Source organism: Stenella coeruleoalba, assembly GCF_951394435.1.
Source record: "Stenella coeruleoalba genome assembly, chromosome: 19".
NCBI lineage: Eukaryota > Metazoa > Chordata > Mammalia > Artiodactyla > Delphinidae > Stenella > Stenella coeruleoalba.
Window position 1 is genome coordinate 44,316,254 of NC_137165.1, and position 18,898 is coordinate 44,335,151.

Sequence of the window (18,898 nt, forward strand, 5' to 3'; positions counted from 1 at the left end):
AATCTGGAGAGAGCAACCACATGTCCTCGCTTACTCACTGCCCCCCTCCTGGCTGTTTCTCTTTCCCCTCATGTATTATTTTATAAATACATTTTTTGGGGGGGGGTCTCCTGTTGTTTTGTTTCTGTTTTTGTTTTTCCTAGTATAAAATTAACGATGCTGGGGCATGTCAAATAGAAATGAGAGCCAGCTCAAAGGGGTACCCACTGGCCAAATCTGGGACAGCATTTTTCGGGTAACAGCTTTACTGAGATATAATTCACAATATATAATTCACATACCATACACTTAATTCATTTAAAGTATACAATTCAATCATTTTTCACAGAACTGTGCAACCAATCCCACAGTCAACTTTAGAATATTTTCATCAACCCAAAAAGAAACCCCATATCCGTTAGCACTCACTGTCTGTTCCACTTCCCTCCAGCCTCTGGCAACCAATAATCTACCTTCTATCTCTATAGATTTGCATATTCTGAACATTTCATATAAATGAAGTCATACAATATCTGGTCTTCTGTGTTTGACTTCTTTCACTTCACAATGTTTTCAAGGTTTCATCCATCTTGTAGCATGTACCAATATTTCATGCCCTTTCACGGTTGAATAATATGCCATTGTAAGGATATATCACAATATGGTTATGCATTCATCGGTTTGTGGACATTTGAGTTGTTTCTATTTTTTGGCTATTATGAATAATGCTGCTATGAACATTCGTGTACAAGTTTTTGTGTGGACAAATGTTTCCATTCCTTTGGATACATACCAAAGAGGGGAATTACTGGGTCACATGGTGACCTAAAGTTTAAACTTTTGAGGAATTGCTGACTTCCAAAGCGGCTGTACCATTTTACATTCCCATCAGCAATGTATGGAGGTTCCAATTTCTCCACATCCTCACCAACAGAGTTATTAACTGTCTTTTTGACCAAGGCTATCCTAATGGGTGTGAACTGGTATCACGTTATGATTTTGATTTACATTTGCCTCATGGCTAATAATGTTGATCATCTTTTCACATGCTCATTGGCTATTTGTGTAACTTTGGTACAATGTCTTTTCAGAACCTCTGCCCACTTTTTCAGTTGGGTTGTTTGTCTTTTCATTATTGAGTTGTAAGTGCTCTTTATATATTCTGGGTATTAGAACCTTATCAGATACTTGCTTTGCAAATACTTCCTCACATTCTGTGGGTTGCCTTTCACTTTCTTTTCTTTTTCTTTTTTAATAAATTTATTTATTTTTGGCTGCGTTGGGTGTTTGTTGCTGTGCGTGGGCTTTCTCTAGTTGTGGCGAGTGGGGGCTACTGTTGGTTGCAGTGCGTGGGCTTCTCATTGAGGTGGCTTCTCTTGTTGCGGAGCATGGACTCCAGGCACGTGCGCTTCAGTAGTTGTGGCATGTGGGCTCAGTAGTTGTGGCTCACGGGCTCTAGAGCGCAGGCTCAGTAGTTGTGGCATACAGGCTTTTTTTCTCCGTGGCATGTGGGATCTTCCCGGACCAGGGCTCAAGCCCGTGTCCCCTGCACTGGCAGGCAGTTTCTTAACCACTGCACCACCAGGGAAGTCCCGCCTTTCACTTTCTTGATGGTGTTGTTTGAAACACAAAATTTGTAAATTTTGATGAAGACTGATTTATGTATTTTTTTCTTTTGTTGCATATGCTTTTGGTATCATATATGTGAAACCAATGCATAATGGTTTCCAAGGTAATTTGGAACAATTTGACCATCAAAATAAATGATGATAGTGACAGATTATAACCCACTGAATGAGATAGGAATCCATGAGTTCATAACAGTAATAGATAAATAGATACATAATGGGGATTAAAGGGGAGCTCTTCTTGACAAGAAAATGCTGACTGATAAAAGTGTTGGTAGTCATGAAGTTTGAAAATCACCATCTTGAAACCATCCTAAACTGGTTTGAGCAAGAAATAATCATCAATAGATGCTAAATATGAGGGGGTGGGAAGCTTGGTGAAGAGCTGAGTATGTTCATGGTCTTAAAGTATCTCCCCTTGATTGCATGAGAAAAACAGTAACAACACAGTGGAGAAACCAGACAGTATTTTGACCTGGTAATCAAAATTAACACCACCAGTGAGGGACAGAGAGAGATTATGTGCCCCCAGATGTGATACCCTGAGAAGGACACACATCACTCATGCAGCACTCTGGCCAGAGATGCATAACCTGTAGCTAATCTTGAGGAAACAGCAGACAAAGCCAAATGGAGGGAAAATCTACAAGATAACTGGCCTACGTTCTTCAAAATGATCAATGCCATGAAAGCAAAGAATGAGGCTATTTCTATCACTAGGGGTGTGAGTGTGTGTGTGTGTGTGTGTGTGTGTGTGTGTGTGTGTGTGTGTATCTTTCCCATTAAACTAGGTGTATGTTCCTGAGGATTCCTCCATCCACTAGCTTCATGAGTCAGGCAGCTTCTTGGACAACATGGCTACCCTGATGCCTGTCTCCTCACGGATGTTTTATTTTGTCTCCTAAGACTCACTCCATTGCAGCCTGAGCTTGCGACCATTCTTTTGCCTCTCTCTTCCACCCTACAGTTGCCAGATTTAGCAAATAAAATTACAGGATGCCCTGTTACATTAGAATTTCAGACAAACAACAAATAAGTTTTTAGTATAAGTGTGTCTCATGCAACCTTACTCTGCCCTGACTCAGTAGGGTCCTACAGAGACAGGTATCACTGAACCTCGGAAAGCAGGGAGCTCCATCTCTGCCCATGAAGGCCCCTCTTGGGGTTCCCTGGGGAAAAAGTGGTTCGGGCAGGTGTACCCCCAACTTCCCCTCCCGAGCTTACCGCTCTCCTATCCCTCTCTGACCCCAGGTCCCAGCCGGCCTAGGGCTTTCTGGAAGAATCTGTAGAACAAAGTCGTTTGGGTAGGAGCCTCCTCTTCCTCATGGACTACCCTGTGGCCCCGCCCAGCTCACCGCTCTCCATATTCTAAAGAAGACGGGAGTGCTCAGCCATCCCCAACTTCTGGAACCCCAGTTCTGTGATGTCATCACTCTCCTGGAAATACTCTGGTCTTACATGCAAATTGGCTCAGTCTTGAGGCCAAATTTCAGGCAGAAATGGTAGGTGGGCCTGGAGGGATTGGTGACAACTGTGGGATAGGGTAGAGGGGGCTGGTTGTTCTGTCTGCGCACCTCCCTTCCCTTCTGGGAACAGTACCACCTTTAAGGGAACTCCTTCCCCCATGGGGCTTTAGTGCCACAGTCACAGGGCCCTGCACTCCAGGTGACAGGGTGTGCCCGTGCCCCAACCAGTGTATCTTGAACTGAAATTAGGCAGAGCAGCTCAGCTTCTCCCAGGTAGACTTTGGGTGTGGGGCCAGAGGCGGACAGTTTGGAATCACGTGGATACGGCCCATCCGAGAGAATAAGCCTCCTTGAACAGGGATCAGAGTCCAGACAGGATTCCAGCCCCAGGGTCCACCCTTTCTGCAACCTAAACACCCTTTTGCCCTTACTACTACCCTATGATTCAATAAATGTCCTTTCTTGTGTAAACATGTTTGAGTTGAGTTTCTGTCACTTACAACCAAAAGAGACCATCCAGGAGAGAAAGCATGGGGTTAACCATCCACGGAGTGGTGACCTGACAACCTGTCACCTCCCCATGAAGGCCACACATCTTAGTATCATTTGTCAACGAAGTCTGGGAGACATTTCCACCAACTATAGCAAAAAGGAAGCAAGAGAAAATTCTGTTACTGATGTTCACTCCACCCTCTGAAACAGGGTGATAAGGTCTGACAGAAAGGAAGTAGGAAGAGCTTTCTAAGTGGGCAGTGATGCCCCATACCCTCTGGCTTTGGACTTCCCTCCCCAGTGGGACAGCAGCGCATTGCATCTTGGGATGTGAAGGCAGCCGGAGCTCTGGTGGAGGTTGAACTCTGGGAGGAGGGTATTCTCTGGGTACCACTTTATGAAGTATCGTTTGGGGCCAAAAATATGCAGGTGCCTCAGATGACCCAAACTACCATGTCTGTGTAGAATTAGAGACCTGGGTAGGAGGAGAGGCTTCCATAGCCCAGGACCACATGCTGGAAATTGGGCCAGGGGAGGGTGTCCCTGCAGCTTAAAGTCTTAGAGGGGATGATGGCAGCACTCAAAGGGGGACCAGAGGGACCCTCCACCCCCACCACCCAACTGTGACAGACATGAGCCCTGAAAGGATTCCTACCCATTCAAGGACCTGGGACCCAACCTGGGACCCAACTTGGGACCCAAGGATAAATTCTGAATGTTGCAACCTGGGACAAGAAGACATGGAAGCCACAGATCATTGGTCTAAATAAATATTTACAAGTTATAAATCAAACTAACAAGCTGTTAACTAAAATATTTTCTATCCTCATATTCTGACAAACATTCCTTTAAAAGGATAAAATTTTAAAATGTGTATGAAGCTATGGTTTATATATGACTGAAGGTTAGCAAAATGTCAAAGATGAATGAATTTAGTTTTTATTCCACATGTCTAGATGCTCTGTTAATGGGCTGACAATGTTGGGATGAATAATAAACAGATACATAATCCATAAAGGATTATAACTATTCCATGAAATTTATTTTTCTTATCTCCCTTTCAATACAATCACTAATTATATTACTATTATCAAGATTTTTCAATATATTTAAGAATTTAAAACATAATTATATTCAAAGTACAAAATTTTAAATATATTTTCATCAAAAATATAAATTTATGTGAAAAATGTATTAATTTTCTGTTTTCCAAAAATTAGTTTTAAAATATTGAAAGGTATCTAATAATTCAAAAGGCAAAATACAAATTAAAATGAATGAATATTAAATTTTTATATCAAATTATTTATATAAATCCAAACACTTTCTTTTACTCTCTGAAAGCTTAATTAAATTTTATTAAGTAACTTTTAATTTTAAAATTTAACTTAAATTTTATTTAAATTATAAATTAATTTTAAAACTATTTTTAATTTAAAACTTTTAAAATGAAAATGTTACAATTCATAAGTCTAGCATTCAATGTCCATCTTGTTGCTAATGTAAAGAATTAGTATCATGTTATGTCTGAAGTCTAAACATATATAAAAATTTAAGAGTAATATGTAATGTGATTTATGCAATATTACAAAAATTTCCTCAGCTTTTTACAACCGAGGCAAATACTGTACTAATTCCTGTGTACTTCCGGAACCATGAGTAGAAACATGAAAATAAGAATGGTACCACTCAGCACTACTAGAAAATGATATTTCATTGTGTTCAAATCTATTGCGTTCAAGCTACCTGAGAGGAAAGCTCTGACAAGTTAGTCTTTTCTCTTTCCTAAGTTCTTTTCTGCTCAAAGCGTCTCTGGACTCTGAAATTGTACCAAGCAGGAGTCATTAAGCTTTCATCAAACCTTTAGACGCAGTTGCATTTTTCCCCATGAACATAGGGTAAGATGTAAAGAAGCATCTCCCCAGGGCCTAAACATTGTTAGTCAAGAGAGTGGATGTTTCGGGTTAAGTCGTGCTGTGCCAGTGCTGAGTGCCAGATCTGGAGTAACAGAGGCATCCTGTGGTTTAATTTAATTATCTTGTCTGCAGGTGCACTAAGCACAGGCCCAGCTAGGGGCTCCACTTGTCAGTTTTAATGGCAATACTGGAAAAGTATGCTCTGGCAATAAATTGCTATAGAAACCAGAGGAAAAGTTAAGGAAGTGTCTGCTTTGAGTTTTCAATAAAATATGAGAAAACCCCCAAATGATATCGCTGGCTGAAATGCAGAATACAAGGAACTAAAATCCAGTGACAGAAATGAAATCTGTATTGAAGGCAGGAAGAACAGAATCCACAGGGCAGAAGAGTCAATCAAGGCTGGAATCACACACGTGGGAAGTTCTTCAAATGCAGAGCAGAAAGACGTGTGGAAAACAATGGGACAAAAAAAGGATGGATACGGATGATAAAGATTAGAGCCTTAAACTGGGACAAAGACACCAGAGCTGAAAAAGGTGAGTTTGCAGATCTGACAGGTAACCTGTGTTCCAGGAAAAATACATGAAAAGACAGTCACTACTGAGACATATTCAAACCATATATTCATAAGACTGAATTTTTGACTTTACTTTTAGGCCTGTACTTTACCCCACAGAACATATACCTTCTCAAATACTTCAGGAAAAGTGACGAAATTGATTATAAACTAGGCTACAAATAATACCACAATTTGTCCCCAAAGGAGGAATTACGTAAGCTCCGTACTCTGGCTATAATTTAAAAACCTCAGTTTCTTATAACTTTAACAGAAACATACATACACACACACACACACACACACACACACACACACACACTCACACTCACACACACACACACACACACACACACACTTTTTCCCCTCTGAATAATTATTGAGTCAAAGGCAAATTAAAATCTGGAATAACAGGTTTGCATAACAATGAAACTGACATTAATATATTAAGTGTCTGAAATTTATTTAGAAGTAAATTCATAACCTTAACTGCTTTCATTCACATAAAACAAGCAAACTGAGCATTCAACTCAAGAACTTAGAAAAAGTAGAAGAAAAACATTCCCAAGGAAAACAGAAGGAAGCGAAACATAAGAATGAAAGTGTAACGTGTTTAATTGGCTTCAGGGGGAAATATTGGGTGACGAGTTAAAAACGAAGTTAAGAAGCAAAGACTAGAGAACCTGAATATTACGTGTCCCACTGTGGACTTTGGATCCTTCTCTGTAGCATTAGTGTTGTGTAAACTAAATATTTCAAAGTTTCTGGAGTGAATTCCTTGCAAGGACTGGCCACTCGGAAGCCAAGGGTTACCAGCAAGCAACAGATTTCTTTAATAAAAACACAGTGGGTAGATTATCCAAGAAAGTAAATATAACTGAAGGTTCTAAAGCCTTGATACCCCAAAGCATTGCCAAACACTTTCTCCCATAAAATCATATTTTGTCCCAAGGGGGGACCCCCAGCAGGTCTGAGAAGTACCACTGCCTGCTGCTGGACCTGGGAGCAAGGAGGGAGACATGTCTCTGCTCAGGAAAGTGCAATGGAAGCTCCTAGATTGTGCTGTGAAATGCAAGATGAGTGAAATACACACCTGCCTTTGAAAAATCAAATATGGACCTTAGCAGGTCCATGAGTCTGAGTAATTAATAGACTGGAGAAATTCCACGGTGGTCCAGTCCAGACACATCATTCACATAGTTCAAAAAGAAGCATGCCACCCTGATGGTCAGCCCTTCGAGAAGTGAATCTTTCCACTGAGCTAAAATTTGCCTGTGTCCACTTTCTCTGCTTAAACTCAGTCCCCACACGTCATCCACCCAGCTTCGGACCCTCTTGCATTGGGTGGCCAATTGCTGGCCTTTGGAGTCAAACCAAAATTCCTGGCAAAGAACTGGGCTCATATAACTGCATGTATAGGTAAATCGTGTGACTACATCATTATATGTTTTAGTGTAATCATACCTGTGCATCTTCATAGAACTTACCTATTATTTTATTACTTTCCCCCAGTTTCTCTTTTATATTATGGTTAAAGCATTATGCTGATTTTTAAATTTACCATCATTATGAATGGATTAAACAAATCAATAAAAAGGAATGAATGGGGCTTCCCTGGTGGCGCAGTGGTTGAGAGTCCGCCTGCCAATGCAGGGGGCATGGGTTCGTGCCCCGGTCCGGGAAGATCCCACATGCCACAGAGCGGCTGGGCCCGTGAGCCATGGCCGCTGAGCCTGCGCGTCCAGACGGAGCCTGTGCTCCGCAACGGGAGAGGCCACAGCAGTGAGAGGCCTGCGTACCGCAAAGAAAAAAAAAAAAAAAAAGGAATGAATGACTGGTACACACAACAACGTGGATAAATTTCAAAATAATTATGCTGAGTGAAAGAAGCCAGACCAAAAAAAGAGTATATACTGTATGAGTCCATTTATAGAAAACTCTAGAAAGTGTAAACTAATCTATAATGACAAAACAGATCAGTAGTTTTTTGGAGGATTAGGGAGTAGAAAGGGGCACAAGGAAATTTTGGGGGGTGATTGAGATGATGGCTTCATGAGAATTTACATAAATCAAAAATTAGCAAATTGTACACTATAAATATGTCAATAAAGTGCTTAAAATCTTTAAAAATTACTATCATTACACTATATATATATATTTAAGTGATGAATGTGTTTTTATTTCTCTTATATTTTAAAAAATGTGAACATTCTGTAATTCAGCAGCAACTTTTACTTCCTGGTGACTTCTTCATTGGGTCTTAATTCCCTTTTATATAACAGACTCTTGTTCCGGAAGGCAATTAGCTTTTCATCATTCTTTCTGTCTCGATAACATCCAACGACAAATCCCACAGGGACAAGTATATGTACCCAGCGGTCACACACAATCTGAAGTAAGTTCATCATGAATGCTGAAGCCTCGGAAGCAACAACGACACTACACACAAAATATATTTTGTGGAAAGGGAGTTATGGGTCTGTCATGGCTGAGAATCCCAGTATTAGGAAAATTCAGAAGTTGGGGCAAAGTTTCTCCCACATGCCGGTTTTCAGGCCAACTCTCTGTGCAATTTATCCAAGTGGCCACTAGAGGCCAGCAGAGGTCCAGGTACAGGAAGGCAGGGGCTGCGGGGACACCAACACGTAAAAGTATTCCCTCCTCTATGCTCGCCAGCCTGGGAGCTGGGCATTAATACCCCAGATTTATGCAGTGGTAGAGCCGGGATTTGGGTTGTGGTCTCTCTGGCTCCTGATTCCACTTTGTTGGTCCCTCAACATCAAGAGCCCTCCCTGTGCTACCATATGTCCTATCTCCAGTGAGGCAGCAGCCTGAGCTCCAGGTCTGTCATCCACAGAAGTGACATGGAGTAGTTGGAGGTGGCATCAAAGAGTTGTGATTCTCAAGGTGCCTTTAGAAGGCCGCTCAGGCTCAAGGTACCCTCTGTATTGGCCTTCCACCTTGCCTGAAACCCTCCTATTATGAAACAAGGAGGACTTCCCTGGTGGCGCAGTAGTTAAGAATCCGCCTGCCAATGCAGGGGGCACGGGTTCGAGCCCTGGTCCGGGAAGATCCCAGATGCCGCGGAGCAACTAAGCCCGTGCACCACAACTACTGAGCCTGCGCTCTAGAGCCTGCCAGTCACAACTACTGAGTCCACATGCCACAACTACTGCAGCCTGCGCGCCTAGAGCCCGTGCTCCGCAGCAAGAGAAGCCACTGCAACGAGAAGCCCGCGCACCGCAACGAAGAGTAGCCCCGCTCGCGAAGAGTAGCCCGCTCGCCGCAACTAGAGAAAGCTTGCGCGCAGCGACGAAGACCCAATGCAGCCAAAAAAAAAAAAAAAAAAAAAAAGTCAGCGTTCCATTATCAGACACTGCAACATCACAGGCTTAGCTAACCAGGCTGAAGAGTGAAGCACTGGTGGAAAGGTCATTTTTTATAAGGGACAGGGAAAAGAGACAGGGTTTAATTGGGGGTGGGGAGGTGATGGTGGAGCACCCATGGGATGCTACAATGGAGGCCCTCCAATAAAAACTATTGTTAATACATATTGAGCCCTCCCAGTGTGTGAGGCACGAAGCAGTGTATGCAGTGAATCATTTCATCTTCACAGCACTCTTGTGAAATTAGATGCAGAGAAGTTAAGTAATTCACCCATAATCACAGAGCTTGCAGGAGGTAGAGCAAGGATTTGAATTCAGGTTTGACACCAACATGGTGGGTTTAGCTGCTACTCTGTACTGCTCACTTTCATGAAATTGTCTTTCTTACTCTTTGGGGCTGGGGTATTATTTAGTTCCTGTGTTAAATTGGTTGGTGTTGGTAGCAGGTGGTGGGTATTTTATTTCAAACTTCTGGAGATAACGCTCCTGATGATTCAAGAGAATTTTAATCCCCTGTGATGGTCCAGGAAGGAAGTCCTCTCTATTTATTGAATATTTTCAATGTGTGAGGTTCTGTGCTAAGGTTGATACTTTCTTAGTGATGCTATTGGAAGGGCAGGTGGGCAGAGACCAGCAACAAGGAATCGAGGGGCAGGTGATATGGAATGACCCAGTGACATTGTTCATTTCTGCCCACAGATGTGTGTCAAAGGCAGCGGGGCCCCACCTCAGCTGGAGTCCCGAGCAGGTGACTAGACCAGGATGTAGGTCCAGGGAGCTCACCAAAAGGTCCCAGTCGTCAGGAAAAGCCAAACCATCCCAGTGAGCAGATAACTCATGTGTGTGGTTTGTGGGTGATGAAGTATTCCAGCGGTTTCTTTTGTAATTTTTTTTTATTTTTATTTTTGGCTGTGTTGGGTCTTTGTTGCTGTGTGCAAGCTTTCTCTAGTTGTGGCGAGCGGGAGCTACTCTTTGTTGCAGTGCGTGGGCTTCTCATTGCGGTGGCCTCTCTTGTTGTGGCTTACGGGCCCTAGAACACAGCCTCAGTAGTTGTGGCGCACAGGCTTAGATGCTCCATGGAATGTGAGATCTTTCCGGACCAGGGATCGAACCCGTGTCCCCTGCGTTGGCAGGCGGATTCTTAACCACTGCACAACCAGTGAAGTCCCTCTCCAGAGGTTTCTTTCCTGGACATCCTTCCCCTTGGGCTTGGACCGGTCCGCCTGGGATCATGCAGCTTGATCCTCCAGGCAAGGTGCCTCAGGGAGGTGGCCTCTTCTGTTCTGCAGGGCCCATCAGCTATGGGCTTCTGCCCATCCTGCTGCTTTTACGCTCTTATGGACACATGGTAAGGGTGATACAGGCACCAAGTAAAGGCTCCAGGGCTGCACAGGTGAGGACAAAGCAAAAGGAGGCCAGAGATAAACAAGTCCTCACAGACCCATTGGATCCACTTGCTTCATTTCATAGATGGGAAAACTGAGGACTGGGGAGGGGAAAAGACTCGACCAAGGCTACACGCAGGGTGAGCTAATGGCCAAGTTGGGGGTAGGACTCCCAGCACAGTCTCTTTCCCCCACACGCCCCAGACTTAGTTAATGATAGGTCCTTGCTTCTGGACACTTCTTTGTACTTTGTCTATTACTATTTACTCATTATCTTGTGTCTTTCTGAAAACAATAATTCTTTAATATCATTACATATTCAGTCAGTGTTCAAATTTCTAATTGTTCTATGCCAAAAAGCATTTTTTTAACAATTGGATTAAATCAAGATCCAAATAAGATGCACTCAGTGTGATTGGTTGATGTCTCCTAAATCTCTTTTAATCCATAGGTTTCTCTCCCCTCTTTCGCTTCTTCTTTGTAATTTATTATTGAAGAAGGCAGAGCATATACCTTGTAGATTGTCCACAGTCTGTGTTTTGATGATTACAAGCCCATGATGTAGTTTAACATATTGCTCTGTCTTCTATAATTCCTGTAAATTGACAGTTGAGTCTAAAGGTTTGATCAGATTAAGATCAAAGCAGGTGTTGTGTTCTTCCATCAAAGGGACATAATGTCTAGTTGGCTTCCTTTTTGTGACATTAGCAGCTGTTGATGCCCAATGCCTGGATCCATTAATTCTCTGGGAGTTAAACATGGTGACATCCTAATTCTATAATTCCTTCTTCATTTAGTAACTGGTTTATTTCAATAAAGAGAAACTTCCCCTCCTCTACTATCGGTTACCTGGGCTATTATCTCATGAATTCTGTGAGAATTCTGGGTCGGTACAAGTGTACTCCATTTCTATATGAGCACAGAGGTCAGAGGGGTAAAGGGAACTGTAACCAGAAGAACTGTCCAGCTGAGCCCCCATCAACCCACAGAATTATAATAAATAATTAAATAGGAGTTGTCTTAAGGCCCTAAATCAGGCAGCAGCCCATGGGTGGCAAACCTGGGCTTAAGGACTCCTAGGTCTTTTTCTCCCTTCATAGGAGGACAGATCTGCACAGAATCTTAAACATCACCCAGTTCAGCCTTGTCAGGTTCAGATGGGGAAGTTGAGGAGGTGTAGTGACTTACGCAGACTTGCACACATAACCAAGGTCCTGGGCATAACCTTAAAGGAAACCCCTAAAAATTCCTGTGATCAGTTCCAGGGTCTTTGATGCCTGTGTCTGCCGTTCCTGCTCCACAGCCTGTGCTTGTACCCAGTGCACCGTCTCTCGACCTGGTCCTACTGTTGTGTCCCCAGTGCCCAAGATCAACACTTGATAAATAGTTGAATGAATACATGAATGAAGGTTCCATTGTTTTTACCTCTCCAGAACTGGCTGCTTGTGGACCTGCCCACTGGGCAAGGTCCTGCAGGCATTGGTCCTGCTGTAGATGTCCAGAGAGCTGCCAGCCTGTCAGGCACAGGGCAGGAGCCACGGTAAGAGGATGAGAGAGAAGCGGGAAGCAGCAGGGTTCACTCTAAGAAAGCAACTGGAGCGGCAGACTGTACTCCACCCTGGCAAGAGGCAAATGCAGCAACACACAATCCTGCAGGGAGCATGGACGGGGGGCACCAGTAGGTGGCACTGAGATGGGGCGGGGACAGAACTCCAGGGCACAGGAGGGGCAAGGCAGGGCCCTCAGCCTCATACTGGGCAGGTGACCAAGGCAGGAACTCAAGCCAAGGATCACATCAGAAGCCATGAGGATTAGTTAGGATTAAGCTGAGTGGAGAGGAATGGAAAACCCCAGCTATCACTGGCGCAAACAGGGTAGAAGCTCATTTTCTTCTCACGTTAAGACACCCCAAGGGAGTCAGTCTACCACCAACAGGGTGCTCCATGGTACAAAGGAGATGAAAGAGAGAGAGGACCCAGGCTCCCCTGTCATCTTCAATCATAACTTTGCTCCTTGGACCAAAAAGGCTGCTGGGACTTTCCTTGCCCAAGCCTTTCCTTGCCATATTCCAGGTATCAAGAGAGAGTAGGGGAAGGAGAAGAGCAGTCTCCTTTTTTAGGGCATTTTCTAGAATTGTGCAGACTACTTCACTTAGATTCTATTGGCCAAAACTGAGTCACATAACTAGACCTAGCCACAAATGACAATGGGAAATACCGTCTTCATTTCACACATTCATGGGCCCAGCTAAAAATCAGAGAGTCAGTAAGTGAAGGTCAGAGAACACGTATCCAGTGACTCAAATTATGATACAAGGCAGAAGTCAGCAGGGGACTCACAGCTTAGGCCCAGGTGCTGGGCTGTAGCTGTTTCCATCCCTGCTGCCCTAGGTCCCAGGGCTTGGGCAGAGTGAGGTCATATGAGTGCAGTTGTGGGGAGGGAGGGGGTGTTGAGCCCAGCCACAGGGCCTGACGGTCCCTGAGTACCAGAGCAGCAGCAGTGGACCTTTTACAGCTAAGCGTAGCATGAGCCCTGGAAGAAGTATCTGCTCACTGTCAAGGACAGGCACAGACTCAAAGGCCAACAACTGCCTGATGCCGTGAAAAGCGTCCTTAAGATGATGAATCCGGGGCCACAGACCGCCTTTTCCCAGAAGGCAGTGACGTGGCTGAGGACAACTGCTTTTTGTTCTTTACTTAAAAAAATAATTAAAACAATTTTACCATAGAATAACATGTATGTAGAAAAGCACACAAATCATAAGTGTACAGCTTAATGACTTTCACAAATAAATGAACAACCCAAGTACCCAGCACCCAGATCAAGAAGTAGAACATTACCACAACCGCAGAAGGCCCTGAGTGTCCCCTTCTGGTGGCTCTCCACCCACTCGCCCTCCTCCCACCTCCACCCTTCCCACCCCGCACCCTCCAATGCCCACCCTACCACCAGCATTTAAAAATCTTTCTAGGCAATTCCATAGTCAATGTTGAGAATCACTGCTTTTGTAAAAACAGTTATCTAACTTGGCCGCACATGAGAATCCACTGGGATAGAAAAGGGAACAGAGACAGCTAGAAGGCAGTGTGGCAGAGTGGAGAAACCTGGGGCCCAGACAGGCCTGCCAGTTATCAGCTGTGTGACCATGACTGAGTCCCTCCACCTCTCTGAGCCTCACCTGTGAAAAGGGAATAGTATCATCCCATGCCCAGCAGAGTCAAGGCTGAGAGATAGAGGGTGTTAAGCCCAGGCACACGTAGGGTCCATATATGGCAGCTACAATTGTCATTTTTATTAAAGGTGAGCAACCCCAGGAAGACTGAAAGCCCTTCTTTCTTTATGCAGATGGGACCCAATCTGGGGATGGTGGATACAGACTATGTTGATAAGAGAATCAACAGGTTGTGCTGATGAGAAGCTGGGGTCTTTCTAGGGAGCCCAGGAAAATTCCACGGGCAGCAGCGATTCCCAGCCAAAGCCAATGAGAGGTGGCCACTGGCTAGCACAGCTGCAACAGCACTGGGGACCAGCAGCTGTGGATGAACTTGGGCAAAACCAATCCTTCTCCTTCAGCAAGACAAGCAAGGAGCTGACGGGCTGCAGGCTCTGACTCTGAGATTTACCGATGGAGGAAGAAGCAAACTGCATCCAGCGCCTACTTTGTGCCGGATGCTGCACGTTCATGCCTTTAATCTTGTGAGGCGGGCAAACCCATCCCATCCTCCCCTGGAGGAGCCTGAGGCTTACAGGCAGGAGCACCTGCCTAACTCACAGAACCCAGGTGTCGCCAGGAGGCTGGGACCTGCCTCTCGGTTGGGCTGCAGTGGCGGCACCCCTAGGGATGTTCTGTGTTCGCAGATGACCTGCAGACACCTTGTTTGATTAGATGCTCATTTCTGTCTTTTTTCCTGAAATGAAAAGTATACAACTTTTTAAGATGATGACTTTATCTTTTTTTGTACTTATTACAAGACATAATGTTTACTTTAGAACATAGAGGAAATACAGATAATCAAAATATAAAGTCTCTCATAGCCCCATCCTACAGAGATGAGCACATCAATGTTTCACACCTATTGTTCATCTATGTGAGTCTGTGTGTATGTGTGTGTGCGTGTGTGTGTGTGTGCACACACAGGTAGAAATTTACCAGAAAGGAGTCATAGGGTATACTCTGTTAGATTATTAGCTTCTCTTCACTTAACAATAAAGTTGACCTTGAACCACACAGGTTTCAACTGCACGGGTCCCCTTATAGCAGACTTTTTCCAATACAAGGCAGGTTCCATATTCGCAGATATGGAGGACCAACTCTGGGACTTTAGCATCTGCGGATTTTGGTATCCAAGGCAGGTCCTGGAACCAATTCCCTTTGGATATCAAGGAATGACTGCATATAGTGGCCATATTTCTATGTTCTCCAACAGTGGCTCTCATTAGAACCCCCCAGGAAAGCTTAACAAATATTCACGTCTGGGTTCCACCCCCAGGCCGATATAATGGGCCTGGGATGGGGTTGGTCTATGGGACTTTTAAGACTCCCCAGGTGGTTCCAATGTGTGGCCAAGCTGGAGGGCCCCTGTGCCACAGAATCATTTTCCCATGGTGGCCTTGCATTCTTTTTGCTGAAGGGATGCACTGTAATTTGACCAACCACCCCCCCCTTTTTTTTTTTCCGGTCCGCGGGCCTCTCCGTTGCGGAGCACAGGCTCCGGACGCGCAGGCTCAGCGGCCATGGCTCACGGGCCCAGCCGCTCCGCGGCACGTGGGATCCTTCCGGACCGGGGCACGAACCCGCGTCCCCTGCATCCGCAGGTGGACTCTCAACCACTGCGCCACCAGGGAAGCCCGATCAACCCCCTTTTCTTGGACATTTAATTTGGTTCCATTTTTTCATCATTATAAACCTTGTAGAAGGTTCTTCAAGTTCTTCCCATTGCACATGTTCATCATGGCTTTCAGAAACATTGATAGTATGATCATTTTCTTCCTTTTTTTTCTTCCAGCCTTCCTGAGATATAATTGACATACAGCACTGCATAAGTTTAAGGTGAACAGCATAAAGATTTGACTTACATACATCATGAAATGATTACCACAATAAGTTTAGTGAACATCCATTGTCTCATATAGATACAAAATAAAAGAAAAAACATATTTTTCCCTGTGATGAGAACTCTTGGACTCTACCCTCTTAACAACTTTCATGTATAACATACAGCAGTGTTAATTATATTTATCATATTGTACATTACATCCTTAGTACTTTTTTATCTCGTAACTGGAAGTTTGCACCTTTTCACCACCTTCATCCAATTCCCTCTCCCCCCACCCGTAGGTGATTTTATTCTTTTCATATATATATATATATATATATATATATATTTATTTATTTATTTATTTATTTGGCTGCGCCGGGTCTTAGTTGCAGCATGCAGCATCTTCGTTGCCACGTATGGGATCTTTATTACGGCATGCAAACCCTTAGTTGCCAGCGTGTGGATCTAGTTCCCTGACCAGGGTTGGAACCCGGGCCCCCTGCGTTGGTAGCGCGGAGTCTTAGCCACTGGACCACCAGGGAAGTCCCTGGTGACTTTATTCTTGATTTAAGAACTTTGGCAAAGAGGCTTATGGAATGGTATCAGGTGAATTAGATACGACTCCTCTGTATAAGTGAAAGTCAGCTCGAGGTAGCTTAAGCTATAGAGAGGGCTTATGACCAAACTATGGGAGATGTCAGCGTTCTGAATGCTGCGACTTTCTCTCACACCCTTTAAGCTGTTGCCAGCTCCTGGCAACCACTAATCTGCATTTTTGTTTCTATGGATTTACCGACTCTGGATATTTCATACAAATGAAATCATACAGTATGTGACCTTTTGTGTCCAGCTGCTTGTACTTAGCCTAAAGTTTTTGAGGTTCATCCACGTGGCAGCATGTATCAGTCCTTCGTTCCTTTTTATGAATAATATCCCATTTGAATGGCTAGACCACGTTTTGTTTGTCCATTCATCTGTGGATGGACATTTGGCCGTTTCCACCTTTCAGCTACTATGCATAGTGCTGCTGTGAACACGCATGTGTGTGTATTTGTACATTTCCAACTCTTTGGGAATGTACACCTGCGAGTGGAATTGCTCATCTTTACCTTTTGTCTGGTCAATCGCAGTAGCATCCAGAGTGATCTCTACATGGTTGCAAGGGTGATCATTTTCCTTTCTCAAAAACATTATTTCTCTTCTTATAAGAGCTATACACGTTCATTGTCAAATTTTTTAAAAATACAGAGGAGAGTTTGTTTTCTTTTTTAATCCGGGGGAATGTAAATGCTTCCCCGCTGACTTCCCCCGCCCACCCTGTAGACTTCTCTTTTGTCACTCCTCCGCACTGCCGCCCCACCCCTGAGTCCCTGTGACTCCAGCCCTATGCTTCCCCAGTCTTCAGAGCCACAGCAGATGCTGCTTCCTCTGCGGATTGCTCTTCCTGCCCTTGTCTGCATTTTCCTGTTTACCTTTTCTGACTCAGCACTCCTGTCACTGTTCCCCCAGCACATCACACAGACCTGTAAATGGCCAAGATCACTGTGCCCGGACAGTGAGAAAGGGAGGCTGACCCACTTGGGATGCTGTGGGGTTCTTCTGCTTGACCCCAAAGCAGCGCTGGTCCTAGCCCTCTCCTCTCCGCAGTTTCCGATATTCCCCACAGCGTCTGAGCTAAACAGGGAACCACCAGCTTCCCTGAGCCTAGTCATCAGGGGTTGGCATTTTGCTACATTCCCCTGTTGTGACGACTGGCAGTGAGACTGGTGCCAAATGGGCAACCCAGAAGGATATTTCTCTTCCTTTTTCCTTCCTCCAGCCTTGTTCTTTCGGCTCGAGGAGCCAGTTGCTTTGGGGTCTAATTACACGCTGCCGTTGGAAGTGCATGTCAGAGCTGGAAGGGAAGAACCTCATTATAAATAATCACCGCCAGCATTTATTGAACACTTACTCTGTGCCAGGCCCTGTGCCAGGCCCGCTTCCAGGCATTACCTCATTTACCCTTCCCAACAATTCTAGGAGGCAGAAACCATTTATCACCCCTGTTCTGCAGGGAAGGAAACAGAGGCTTTGGGGAGGTTACAGGGCATTTCCCTAACTGTGCTGAGTGGTGCACAGGGGCAAAAAATATTAGTAGGTGGGTAGGGAAAAAGAATCCCATTGTTACACACCGCATCCTGCAACCCCACCCCCCCACCCCCGGGAAATTCACAATGCACATCAACATACTAAAGGCCCTGAGAAGTCCTGTAGTAAAGAAATCTGTTAAGGTCAGTGCCACTTCTGTACAGACCTCACAGGACTGCTGATCCAGAAAGCACAGTTTGGGGAATGAAGATATTAACCATGCTTCTCATCTTATATATGGGGTAAGGGAGGCCCAAGTAGTGGTTTAGGTGCAGACCAGGCACAGATCTTGGGCCCAATGCTCTCTGCACATCCCCTCCCCCACCTTCCAGGAAACAGAGGGTGGAGGAAGGCAAACCATGATCCAAATGGCCCACTCCCTGTTTTTATAAATAAAGTTTTATTGAAGATGATCTGTTTCAGCTCCCTTGATTTATGGATGAACCAATCAAGGCCCAGAGAGGATGGGTGACTTGTCAAAGGGCACATAGCCAATTAGGGGCAGAGGCAGAAATAGATTCCAGATCTCCAAAATCCAGGTATTCTCTGAAACACAAATCAGACAGGCGGTAGGAGGTGGCGTGTGAAGTTCCTGATACCTGTGATACCTGCTCACAAGTTCTCCACTGCACAGTACTTACACAGGTACTGCCCCCTTTCTGCTACGGCACAGACACCCCTGAGGCATTTCTCCTGATGCTTTGGGCAAAGGCACCCCGGTGTGAAGAGTGGCGCTCCTCTGCTCTCCACCTTGGACTGGTGAACAGAGCAGGGGCCAACCTCAAAGTGTCTCGAGGAGGGGCAAAAGCTAAACAGGGCAATCTGTGTTTATTTAAATTCTGTACCAGATGCAGGAGATCATTAACTTCCCCTCTGCCAATGTAAAACGTGAGATCATTTGGACAGGACCTGGGCCAAAGG

The 18,898-nt window shown here is 44.7% G+C and overlaps 1 protein-coding gene across 1 annotated transcript; it reads right to left on the bottom strand.

Annotated features, from left to right (window-relative positions):
- Window positions 1–8,191: 8,191 nt before the first annotated feature.
- On the bottom strand, window positions 8,192–8,477 carry LOC307178011 (NADH dehydrogenase [ubiquinone] 1 beta subcomplex subunit 1-like). Its single transcript, XM_079905605.1, has one exon. The coding sequence runs from the start codon at window positions 8,446–8,448 to the stop codon at window positions 8,272–8,274; it is 177 nt and encodes a 58-aa protein (XP_079761731.1). The 5' UTR covers window positions 8,449–8,477; the 3' UTR covers window positions 8,192–8,271.
- Between the last annotated feature and the right edge of the window lie 10,421 nt (window positions 8,478–18,898).